The 13990-nt window shown below is 34.0% G+C and overlaps 1 protein-coding gene across 8 annotated transcripts in view; it reads left to right on the forward strand.

Annotated features, from left to right (window-relative positions):
* The window catches only part of LOC127702521 (protein phosphatase 1 regulatory subunit 16A-like), a 92507-nt gene that overhangs the window by 45013 nt on the left and 33504 nt on the right, over positions 1 to 13990 (forward strand). For all 8 annotated transcript variants that reach the window (XM_052206752.1, XM_052206756.1, XM_052206759.1 and 5 more), the window contains exons 2-4: positions 4307 to 4799; positions 6301 to 6371; positions 8089 to 8234. In XM_052206752.1, coding sequence (XP_052062712.1) covers positions 4550 to 4799; positions 6301 to 6371; positions 8089 to 8234 — 467 coding nt within the window. In that variant the 5' untranslated portion in view covers positions 4307 to 4549. The remainder of the gene's footprint in view (positions 1 to 4306; positions 4800 to 6300; positions 6372 to 8088; positions 8235 to 13990) is intronic.

Genomic DNA, 13990 nt, shown 5'->3' on the forward strand with positions numbered 1-13990 from the left:
TTCTCAATAATTCTCCTAAAAATCTATTAAATCACCCTTCTTTCTAGATTGGTCAAACTGTTAACATGAAGCAAAATAATTCATTTTTTTCAAATATATATAACTAATATAAAGAATTAACAATTACATGTAAGAAAAATTGCTTTTAAATAATTTATATGTACATCACTAATTAATAAGTAATTATTCAGATTAGAACACAGATTTGTTTATATAACAATAATCAGCCTTTTCATTTCTATGAGTGTTAATGACATGACCCTGTAGGGTGTTTATTTAGCAATATGATTGCATAGCAATTTAAATTTACAATTCACTTAAACACTGCAATAAAATGCATTTTTTTCAAAGTTTGGATTATTGAAACAATGCTTGGAAATTAACAAGATATCCTAAAATGTGCAAATCTTGTATTCTGCCTACATAGAATTAGTGATTGAATTTTCAATCTTCTAGAAATGACTCTCAATGGTTATCTGTATAAAATGTATATATTTAGCTATAATACTATGAAACTACAACAAGTCTTTACTATTTTGTGTTGTTATAAGCTTAAAAAGTCATATTGCCCAGTATTGCCCAGTATTACCCGTTTCTGGGAGTATTGCCCAGCCCAACCCGGACCTGGGTTTTCCCGGGAGGGTAATACTTTGCCAACCCTGATTACAGATGAAACATGAAATATGTGACACTCAATGTCAGGAAATGTACAGTCCTTTCTCAACTCCAGTATCACTGACAATCTGTTATGTCTAACTCTGGAGACACTGAAGTCTGGCAATGGTCAATCCTCTCTTAACTCCAGTGTCACTGACAATCACATGTTATGGTCAGTTATATCTTACTCAGGAGACGCTGGTCTGGCAATGGTCAATCCTCTCTTAACTCCAGTGTCACTGACAATCACATGTTATGGTCAGTTATATCTAACTCTGGAGACACTGAAGTCTGGCAATGGTCAATCCTCTCTTAACTCCAGTGTCACTGACAATCACATGTTATGGTCAGTTATATCTAACTCAGGAGACACTGAAGTCTGGCAATGGTCAATCCTCTCCTTACTCCAGTGTCACTGACAATCACATGTTATGGTCAGTTATGTCTGACTCTGGAGACACTGAAGTCTGGCAATGGTCAATCCTCTCTTAACTCCTGTGTCACTGACAATCACATGTTATGGTCAGTTATATCTAACTCAGGAGACACTGAAGTCTGGCAATGGTCAATCCTCTCTTAACTCCAGTGTCACTGACAATCACATGTTATGGTCAGTTATATCTAACTCAGGAGACACTGAAGTCTGCCAATGGCCAATCCTCTCTTAACTCCTGTGTCACTGACAATCACATGTTATGGTCAATTATATCTAACTCAGGAGACACTGAAGTCTGGCAATGGTCAATCCTCTCCTTACTCCAGTGTCACTGACAATCACATGTTATGGTCAGTTATATCTAACTCAGGAGACACGGCAATGGTCAATCCTCTCCTTACTCCAGTGTCACTGACAATCACATGTTATGGTCAGTTATGTCTGACTCTGGAGACACTGAAGTCTGGCAATGGTCAATCCTCTCTTAACTCCTGTGTCACTGACAATCACATGTTATGGTCAGTTATATCTAACTCAGGAGACACTGAAGTCTGGCAATAGTCAATCCTCTCTTAACTCCTGTGTCACTGACAATCACATGTTATGGTCAGTTATATCTAACTCAGGAGACACTGAAGTCTGCCAATGGTCAATCCTCTCTTAACTCCAGTGTCACTGACAATCACATGTTATGGTCAGTTATATCTTACTCAGGAGACACTGAAGTCTGGCAATGGTCAATCCTCTCTTAACTCCTGTGTCACTGACAATCACATGTTATGGTCAGTTATATCTAACTCAGGAGACACTGAAGTCTGGCAATGGTCAATCCTCTCTTAACTCCAGTGTCACTGACAATCACATGTTATGGTCAGTTATATCTAACTCAGGAGACACTGAAGTCTGCCAATGGCCAATCCTCTCTTAACTCCTGTGTCACTGACAATCACATGTTATGGTCAATTATATCTAACTCAGGAGACACTGAAGTCTGGCAATGGTCAATCCTCTCCTTACTCCAGTGTCACTGACAATCACATGTTATGGTCAGTTATATCTAACTCAGGAGACACTGAAGTCTGGCAATGGTCAATCCTCTCCTTACTCCAGTGTCACTGACAATCACATGTTATGGTCAGTTATGTCTGACTCTGGAGACACTGAAGTCTGGCAATGGTCAATCCTCTCTTAACTCCTGTGTCACTGACAATCACATGTTATGGTCAGTTATATCTAACTCAGGAGACACTGAAGTCTGGCAATGGTCAATCCTCTCTTAACTCCAGTGTCACTGACAATCACATGTTATGGTCAGTTATATCTAACTCAGGAGACACTGAAGTCTGCCAATGGCCAATCCTCTCTTAACTCCTGTGTCACTGACAATCACATGTTATGGTCAATTATATCTAACTCAGGAGACACTGAAGTCTGGCAATGGTCAATCCTCTCCTTACTCCAGTGTCACTGACAATCACATGTTATGGTCAGTTATATCTAACTCAGGAGACACTGAAGTCTGGCAATGGTCAATCCTCTCCTTACTCCAGTGTCACTGACAATCACATGTTATGGTCAGTTATGTCTGACTCTGGAGACACTGAAGTCTGGCAATGGTCAATCCTCTCTTAACTCCTGTGTCACTGACAATCACATGTTATGGTCAGTTATATCTTACTCAGGAGACACTGAAGTCTGGCAATGGTCAATCCTCTCTTAACTCCAGTGTCACTGACAATCACATGTTATGGTCAGTTATATCTTACTCAGGAGACACTGAAGTCTGGCAATGGTCAATCCTCTCCTTACTCCAGTGTCACTGACAATCACATGTTATGGTCAGTTATATCTTACTCAGGAGACACTGAAGTCTGGCAATGGTCAATCCTCTCTTAACTCCTGTGTCACTGACAATCACATGTTATGGTCAATTATATCTAACTCAGGAGGCACTGAAGTCTGGCAATGGTCAATCCTCTCCTTACTCCAGTGTCACTGACAATCACATGTTATGGTCAGTTATATCTAACTCAGGAGACACTGAAGTCTGGCAATGGTCAATCCTCTCCTTACTCCAGTGTCACTGACAATCACATGTTATGGTCAGTTATATCTTACTCAGGAGACACTGAAGTCTGGCAATGGTCAATCCTCTCCTTACTCCAGTGTCACTGACAATCACATGTTATGGTCAGTTATATCTTACTCAGGAGACACTGAAGTCTGGCAATGGTCAATCTTCTCCTTACTCCAGTGTCACTGACAATCACATGTTATGGTCAGTTATATCTTACTCAGGAGACACTGAAGTCTGGCAATGGTCAATCCTCTCTTAACTCCAGTGTCACTGACAATCACATGTTATGGTCAGTTATATCTAACTCAGGAGACGCTGAAGTCTGGCAATGGTCATTTCGCAGGAGACAACTAAAATCTTTTGCTTGTTTCAAGCTCACAGTTTTCTGAAAAAAATGGGACGTATCTTTTCACATCTACTGACTTGGCTGGAAAAAAATCCTAGCTTATGTAGCAGAAATTAAGAATAATTGCAATATGCAATGCATCCAAGCAACTTGTTGAAGATCCTGAGTTTTAACAGAATGTGCTGATTTGTTGTATTTTACAGTGCATTCAATTTTAGATTGATCTTACATCCATACTCTATCCTCCATAAAGTGTCACTCTTTCATATTGAATTATGTGTTATTTAGTTCTATTGAGCATCCATTTAATGACATTAAGGACATCATTATGTCTTCGGTAGCAGCTAGAACCATATAAACTTGCAGATGGACTATAACTGTTGCACAGGAACTGAATTAAATACATGCTTTTAGTCAAATTTGTATCATTATAATTTAACACAAAAAAAGATATTTTAATAAGTTTTATTTCCTGTTTAAATAAACTGTTAAATTCACAAAGATGAGTTTGTTAATTATGTTTTACTTAAGAATGTTTTAGTTCACTTGTACTGTACCGGTATGTACTATGAAGAGAATCCTTTATTGACTATTTTCTTACATAGCAAATTTGCATAAAATAATTAATAATTATGTACTGTATGCTGACCTCATTATATTAATTTTATTTAACTAATATAGTTCGGTTACTGTTCCATTGATGTTTAGCCCACATTTCATTCTATTCGATATGTATGCAGAATGATTAATTCAAATGTGTTTTAGTCATGATAACATTTTTATTTTTCAGATGTTAAAAGAAATTATACAGAAACATTGAGTAATGGAAAGTGTAGCAAGATGAACAGTTTTATTTTTTAAGCTTTGGATAGAATGTTTCGGCACACATTGGATGTTATTATACCGTATAAGAATAACTAACATTATGTAATATGGAGAGATATGGATAATGATTCCTAAATATAATCTTGGAATATAAGGAACAATTTTTCAAAGTTACCTTTTGAGGATTTAATAGAAAGAGAATTTCAAAATGTCAGACCACAACGATTTAGTTCTGGAAATTGCAATGGTGGAGAAAATGAGTACGCAGGAGCGACTCAAACATGCAAAGAAAAGAAGGAGTCAGCAACTGAAAAAATTTGCAAATTATGAAAAACAGGTGGATAAAGAATTTGCTAAAAAGAACAAGAAGGGGACAGGAAAAAAACGTCGTCCGAGAGTAAAGTTTCGTGGAAATATTATGCTTTTAGAATCAGCAGCAAGAGGGGACATTGAAGATGGTAATACTATTACTAATTGATTGTGTTACATGATCTGTTATAACTCTTGTATCAGATACAGCCTGTGGTATTAATTGTGTTACAGGATCTGTTATAACTCTTGTACTAGATATCAGCCTGTGGTTTTAATTGTGTTACAGGATCTGTTATAACTCTTGTACCAGATATCAGCCTGTGGTATTTATTGCCCAAAAGTTTCTAATACATGTACTGAATATCCTCTCAGATTGAGAAGTTAAGATCAGGGCAGTATTAATCAGCTATTCCAACCTCTCAAAATAGTGAAAATATATCCAAAGTTTTCATCTGGAGTAATTACTTTGCTAAGACTTTTTGATTGTTAATAAGTAACTTTTGTTGTTTACGAAGTCCAAAGGCAGCTGTAGTTCAGTGGTTGTCTCTGGTTGTTGTTTTTCTTTTAATGTAATTTACTTAATCCAGGTTGTTGGGTTTTCTTTTTTTGAATTGTATCCCATTTGTTATCCTAAGACCTTTTATATCATACTTAAAGGTATTACATGTAGCTCCTTCTCATTATTAAAGGGACTAAGGCTGTAGAATGACCTATAATTATATACATTCTTATCCTTCAACCCCTGGTGGATAGTTATCTCATTATTAAAGGGACTTAGGCTGTAGAATGACCTATAGTTATATACATTCTTATCCTTCAACCTCTGGTAGATAGTTGTCTCATTATTAAAGGGGCTTAGTCTGTAGAGTGACCTATAGTTATATACATTCTTATCCTTCAACCTCTGGTGGATAGTTGTCTCATTATTAAAGGGGCTTAGTCTGTAGAGTGACCTATAGTTATATACATTCTTATCCTTCAACCTCTGGTGGATAGTTGTCTCATTATTAAAGGGACTTAGGCTGTAGAATGACCTATAGTTATATACATTCTTATCCTTCAACCTCTGATGGAGAGTTGTCTCATTATTAAAGGGGCTTAGGCTGTAGAATGACCTATAGTTATATACATTCTTATCCTTCAACCCCTGGTGGATAGTTGTCTCATTATTAAAGGGGCTAAGGCTGTAGAATGACCTATAGTTATATACATTCTTATCCTTCAACCTCTGGTGGATAGTTGTCTCATTATTAAAGGGACTTAGGCTGTAGGATGACCTATAGTTATATACATTCTTATCCTTCAACCTCTGGTAGATAGTTGTCTCATTATTAAAGGGGCTTAGGCTGTAGAGTGACCTATAGATATATACAGTCTTATCCTTCAACCTCTGGTGGATAGTTGTCTCATTATTAAAGGGCTAAGGCTGTAGAATGACCTATAGTTATATACATTCTTATCCTTCAACCTCTGGTGGATAGTTGTCTCATTATTAAAGGGGCTTAGGCTTATTTTTATGTAAGAATTTTGTTTGTTATTTTAGAATGGAGAAATATTTAATGTCAAGAAAAAAATTATTATTTACAAAACTAGCTAAGTACTTAAATTGTGTAAATAAATTTATGTAAATATATGTATTTTTTTCAGTACGAAAATTACTGAATCAGGGTGTTAATCCAGATGTAACTAATGAAGATGGTTTAACAGCTCTTCATCAGGTAAGTCTTCACAGCTTTCAAAAGTTGTTCATTCAAAATCTACTAATGTTCAATATTAAAAAAGTTTTTGATTAGTAGGTAAACTTTAAAATTAATATACTGAGATCTAAAGTAATCAGATTGTCCTTCTGTGTGTCTGTCACTTTGTTCTGCTCTCTGACTTTAAAACCCCTCGGAGGTCCATGATTAAACTTGGTATGATTATTCACACCATTACAAGAAGGTGTGTTGCAAACTGATGGAAAAAATTACTGTGAAAATGATTACAAAAAAAAGTGAATTCAACCTAGCCTTACAGATGCATAGGTAAAAAAAGCAGTTATGCTCACTTAACTTAAATTCCTTTGGAGTAAAGAAAGTTAGCATGATTATTCATCACTTCTAAAAAATGTGTCACCTGGCATACATAGCAAATTAAAATGCAAAATGATAACATGCCAAATGTATGAGAGACTGTACTGTACAAAAAAAACATCCTTAAGTAACACTGAACAGAGGAGGTTTAGGGGGGGGGGGTACACTTATGGAGCTACATATATGGTTAATACATGGACTTTTTATAAGTTTCACACAAAGTGTTACCTTTAATGGGACCCTTTTTCAAAATCCTTGAATTGCAGCTACTGAAAACTAGATGACTATAAAACAAAAGAATATTCATGCATCCTCTTCATTTGAACTTTGGTGGATAGTTAATATCTCATTTAGCAATCATACCACATCTCTTTAGTTTTATATACATGTGCACATTATGTGCAATCTATTGAAGGACAATTAACACAAGAAAAAGTTGTGTGAAATGAAAATGATTTATTGAATTAGATGTTGACTTCTGCTGTTATTGACATATCTAATTTAAACTGATATGTATGGTGTCAGCAGGTAACCAGGATATAATTGAATACAATGGTCACATGGTTTGGTCAGATTTCTAGATTTCTGATTATAATATGTACCTCACTGATTTAGATTTTCTCTTTAAATATTAATGTTAAATACATGTTTTTATAATTTTATACTTCGGATAATTCATATTCAGAAATATTTTGGTGACTTTTATATGATTTGTCCATATATTTCACCAGAAAGAACTCTGTGAAAATTTAAACTCTCAAAAATGATGTCAAGCACTAAAACCCAAATAATTTTCAAAAGTTTGTGATGAAATATATGAAAATAATAACCAATAACTATATCAATCAAAGTTTACTTTACTGTTGTATTAGATACCAGAATTTCTTTAGAATATCTATAAAAGTTGCAGTTGTATGCAATGTATATCCTTTGTAGTACTTGAAAAGAGCTCTTTCTTTGCCTGATATGATTTATAACTTTATGGTATTACACCACAGCTGCGTTGTTCAATGTACAGATATAGGTTGATTGACATCTAACAAAGAACTCCACTCAAACCCGTTCTTTAACTAGGAATGAGGTGAGAGTTTTTGCTCACTGTTGAAGGCCTAACTGTGCCTTTGAGATGAAGAATAGCAATGAAAGCACTGCTCCTTTGGGTTTTTTCATGTGTGTGTACTGATTTTTTTGTCACAGATTGATACACAATATCCTTTGTGTTCTATTCCAGTAACTGCTTTGTATAAAATAGTTCTTAAGAAATGAGATAAGCTGCCTCACAGCACCAACAATTTTGTTGATATTATTATATAAGTGTATATGAATGAAAATGAAGAAATGACATTTGTATTTTATAATATAGGCTTGTATTGATGACAATGAAGAAATGTTAAAACTTTTACTGGAATATGGTGCCAATGTTAATGCCAGGGACAGTGAACTTTGGACTCCTCTCCACGCTGCTGCTACTTGTGGACATTCCCACCTATGTAAACATCTCATTACTAAGTAAGTACTGCCTTCATGGTGCTGCTTCCAGTGGGCAATATTTAGTTTTCACCATTTCTGTCTGTCTGTCTGTCTGTCTGTTACTTAAGTATTATATAATTTTAGCTGGATGTATATTCATGAATACAAAGCGATTTTTCAAAATTATCGAACCGCATTCTTGAAACTCAGATGAACAAGTTTGTCCTGTTTTTTCTGTGCCCTAACGTTCAGTATCATAAGAGTGTAGTTATTGATTATCAGACTTAATAGCCTAATAAAGACAGAAGGTTTTAGCAGATCAGACTGTAACGAGAATAAAAATATACAGATTTGACTGGTAGGGGAATATATTTGACAGAATCGGCTGTGGAAGGGGAATGTATTTGACATATATATCTGATTGACAGCTCCTATGTGTTATTTTTGTTGTAACTCAAGTACTTGGTTAAGTGGGTTTTTAACATAAATGATCACTAGACTTGAAATATCCGTTGGGAATATCGTAACTGTCAGCGTATTATGTGATCAACAAAATATTGCCAATTTAATGCATAAATATAAGACCGAAAAAGGTCACGAGAGAATTGTCGATTACATGACAATATATTGATCTAATATGATTTCCTAATCCAGGATTTATTGTGCATTTGATTTATTATAACTTGGCCATTTGTTCTGCATGGTTTTATGAAGAATCTGCACTTTAAGTATGACTATTAGATCTGTTGTCATCATATGGTATCCATCTGTTGTTTGTCATAAACATGATAACCTTTTCTGAAATAAAGAAGAAATGAAAACAGATTTGACAGATATCTTTGTCAGAATATGATTGTATTAAACTTTTACCCAGGTCTGCCTAGTGCTTGATACAATGTCTTATCATCAGCCAATAGTTAAAGTTGGTGAAAATGATAATGTCAGCAGAGGCTGATCCATAGACCCCACCTACGGAGCCTATATTTCATGGTTTAGTGATTATTATTAAGTTTTTGTTACAAGAGATAAATTAAGTACTTTAATTTGATGAATTGATATATGTGTAAAAATGTGAGCTGTAAAGATAATTGTCAAAAGAATGATATGTCCTATAGTTCACAAATCATTGCTCTATATTTTCAAATTTTGGCACAAATCATTATGTTACCATTTTGAGCCCCTGATGGTCCTTCAAACAATATTTGGACTAGATTGCTACAAATTAATACAAGCTTCCAACTGGTGAGAGGTCTACTCTTATTAAATGTATGCAAACTCCTATGACAGTTTCTTATCTTTGTTGACTGCAAAAACTCTTTATTTTATAAGAAACAGGTATTGTTTAATCAATGCTACTAAACTAAAATACCCACTCAAACCTTGTCTTGTAATAGTCTTTTATCTGAATGAAAAAGTTGTTTTTAATTATGATCTACCAACCTCAGAAAATTGATTATTTGAAAATAATAACTGTATAAGTATCCATGCAGTCCCATGTCAGATGTGCAAACATTTTACCAATATTTTTTGTTGAATGATTTATCTTTATCGGTTGGAAGTTTAATTGGAATGAACAAAGGTTTAACAAAAAGTTTGATTTCACCACAACTCATCACATCACTTCAAAATAAATGTTCAGGGCAATCAAGGTTTCCGAGAAGAGTTATAAGGAACAATTAAGTTTAGTGCTTCTGCTTAATACTGTGATTATATTGGTGAATACGTTCCATAAACTCTTCATTTTATTACATATTAAAACTAAATAATCGATAAAGCAGTAAAATCGGCTGACTTTCTTAATTGTGATATCCATTTATCTAAGTATTGGTGACAAAATGGTCTTGATTTTTCATTTGAGCTTTAACACTGTCAGTTTGTTGCTGACAATAAAGTTGATGAGTTGCATAAATGTAAATTGTATCCCGAGATTGATCAGCGACTTATATAAAGATTGAATAAAAAAGTATGTAGAAAGCTGCTGGAATGAATCCATTGAAGTTATGAATGACTTCATTAATTTAGATGTCAGAGCATTGTGGGGTAATCAACTTGACTGTCTGCAGACCCGTAACATTCATTTGAAAGTAGAACATGATAAATTTACCGTGAAATCCATGTGAGAAATCTAATTCAGTTTCCATGGATAGGTTAAATGCTTTTAATTTCAAAATTAAGGTTTTTCTAAGAAATTTGATTTAAAAGTTAGGAAAAGTAAAAAGTTCATCTGTCTTCATCGTCAATAACTGGTATGGACATTTCATTTCATTAGACATACTTTGGTATATATCAGATTGAGAAATATCGGGCACTGTCGATTTGTGGGTCAATAACCAATGACTTGATAATTAATTCTAATAAATTTGTATTAGACATGTATATTATGAAATAAATAAGTAGTCTGTAGCAAATTCAGTGATGATTTGTTGTTATATTTCATGCTATAGACAAATAGCACAATCGGCTTGTAGCAAAAATAATAAAGAGTGTCATAACAGATCTAGATATCTTCATAGTACAAGGTACGTAGTAATATATTTTAAAAGACATTGTAGTAAATTTAAAAACAAATTGCCAGTAAAGTTGCCAGTGATGACACCAATATAAAATTTCAATAAACTGTTGGCATTATTTTCAGTAATGGTAACAAATTTGTCTGTTTTAACCAACAGCTGTGTTCTCCCTTACAATGAAACATACTATAACACCTTCGAACTATACATACCAAAAAAATAGTGTTTTGTCCTTCATTTTTGATTAAGCAAAATAGCACAGGGAGTTTTTAATTAAAATGTAAATTATGGTTCTTTGATATACACTTGTTTGAAAAATCATAGCATTTTTCATAAATTGTTCAGTTAAAATGACATTTAGCTATCAAGTTTACCGTATTACATCAGTTCAACTACTGATTATGTATTAGGGATAAGGTGATTGATCCATTCACCGATGTTAAATCGTGAGTGTTTCATTTTGACATAAAATGTATTAAACTTTGTTTAATTGAAGCTTAGCCTTACATGTTTTCAAGAGAGATTTGATTGATGTGGGTGATCCTGGCTACGTATCTTCTCAATTCACGCCCATTTTAATTTGCTGAAGTGACTGAAGAGTAGGAAGAAAGAAAGATAACATTTTCTATGTGTGATTGATGAAGTGGATTAACCATTAGTTGAAGAAGCCATTCAGCGATGTCCTTGTTGTCGGATTCTCAGATAACATACGACTCTTTAACATCCGTTATTGTTAGAAATCACCTACAAAACATACAAAGAGATATCGACTTAAAGCTTCACACAGAACAAAATAGTCATCAATTATTGAGATTAAATGAAATTCATAATGAAAAGCAATATATGACGAAACAAATTAAAAACCAGTTAGTTGTACATGTATTTTCTGCATGATTATATTGAACATATGCATATTTTATTTACTAAATACTTTCGCTTCAACTTTTTTATCCTCATTTTAAACATTTTAAATCAGCCACTAGGGAAACAGTTTGTCTTTAAGAATATATTATAATACAAAGTGACGAAAATATTGGAAAAGTAAAGTTTAATAAACTGGAAAATTTGTAAGCAATAAGAGATAAAATAACAAAAATGAAGATTAATAAATTTTTGTTCAAACTTTACCTTAACTGTCTAAACACAATTCTTGTATCTGTAGAGAACAATGAATATTCATTGATTATTGAAAACCTTTGTAAACCAAACTTTGGTCCAACCCAAACGAAAACTCTATCTTCAAAACTGAGTTTTGTTAAGGAGTTTTTTTTACAGTTAAGATGGTTTAAATTCATAATTCTAATGCAACATCCTTTTTAACGTTCATTTTTATTGGATAACGTCACCAATTTTCATGGCATCAATTGTAAATTTATGCCATGAAAACGTACGCGCAAGGGCAGACGACGTATGACAGATTTTAAATGTACGATTTGATGTTGTTTTCTGTCAATTTCATTAGAATGGAGATAATGATATTGTATTTTAAGCTGCGACGGCATCAATTGGTGTTATTTAGTCCATCTGATATAAAAAAATGCAGATGTGGTATGATTGCCAATGAGACAACTATCCACCAAAGTTCAAATGAAGGGCAATAGAAGGCTGTTTTTTTTGTTGGTTGTTTTTTAGAAAATCATATTTGTTGTACAGGATATATGAATCACTCACCAACATGCTTTATATTTTCAAAATTTTTATAATCTTCCAGTATAAAATTTACATGGGTGTGCACCTCTAGATATTGTCTGTTTTTATACGACCGCAAAAAATTTTTTGGGATCGTTTAATGGTATGATGTCGTCGTCGTCTGCGTCGTCGTCCGAAGACACATTGGTTTCCGGACAATAACTTTAGTTTAAGTGAATGGATCTCTATGAAATTTTTTAAGAAGGTTCAATACCACAAAAGGAAGGTTGGGATTGATTTTGGGGATGATGGTCCCAACGGTTTAGGAATAAGGGGCCCAAAAGGGGCCCAAAACAACAGTTTTTCTGTTTCAGGATAATAACTTGTGTATAAGTATTTCGATTGCTCTGAAATTGTACCACAATGTTTAATACCACAAGTAGAAGGTTGGGATTCATTTTAGGGGTTATGGGGCCAACAGTTTAGGAATAAAGGGCCAAAAAGGGGCCAAAAACAAGCATTTTTCTAGTTTCCAGACAATAACTTGTGTGTAAGTGTATGGATCTCTCTGTCATTGTACCACAAGGTTCCATATAACAAATGGAAGGTTCGGATTGAGTTTGGGGTTAATTGCCCCAAACATGTAGGAATTAGGGGCCAAAAAAGGGCCAAAAGAAGCATTTTTCTAGTTTCCAGACAATAACTTGTGATTAAGTGTATGGATTTCTCTGAAATTGTACTACAAGGTTCCATACTACAAAGGAAAGGCTGGGATGGAGTTTTGGGGTTATTGCTCGAAGGGGGGGGGTTTCAATAAGTTGAAAAGGGGGCGGGATTTTTTGTTTACAATTTTTTTAAGGGATTAATTCATATTTTTTTTTCAAAATTTTTCAAATTGCGAATTTTGAAAAGTTTCAAGAAGAAATCTTTAATTGCACAGTATTGTGCAATAGATTTGTAAGATCTTTGACCACATTTATTTTGTATCAGAAACCTATATTATGTCAAAAATTTGATCACAATCCAAATTCAGGCTTGAATATTGTGTCCAAATTTGCCCCAACTGTTCAGGGTTCGACCTCTGCGGTCGTATCAGGCTGCGCTCAGCAAAGCATTTTATTTTTTGTGTTGTTGGGTTTGCTTTCTCTTTGCTTTCTCTTTGCCATACCCTGTCATATATCCTTTTATTCATTTACACCAAGATGTCGTTAAATGAAATTGGATACCCTGCATTTATCATGCTTTTTATTAACATAAGGTCAAATTGCTGCAAGACCCCTTCCTAAATTATTGAAAACTATCATTCTGCATTCACAATAATATCTTGGTGTAAATTAAATACACCCATTCTGGCTAACGCCCTCAAGGTGTAACTAATACTTGTTTATGATGAGTGGTTAGGCCTTGTTTTAAATGGTAAATGTATTACAGAGCATGTTTATACCCAGCATCTTCAAGATGGAAGATCATTACTGACACAGATCATTGAACTTCCTATCCATTTAATGATCCAGCTGATTTGCTTATAAATTGGTGAACAATAATTTTGATTTCAGTATGGTAAAACATATTCCGAATACATTAATAAAGATTATACATTATGTGTCCAATTATTTTTTCCAAATTGAACATTGATTTCTACTTCATTAAGTTGAT

Source organism: Mytilus californianus, unplaced genomic scaffold (assembly GCF_021869535.1).
Source record: "Mytilus californianus isolate M0D057914Y unplaced genomic scaffold, xbMytCali1.0.p SCAF_5, whole genome shotgun sequence".
Taxonomy (NCBI): Eukaryota; Metazoa; Mollusca; class Bivalvia; order Mytilida; family Mytilidae; genus Mytilus; species Mytilus californianus.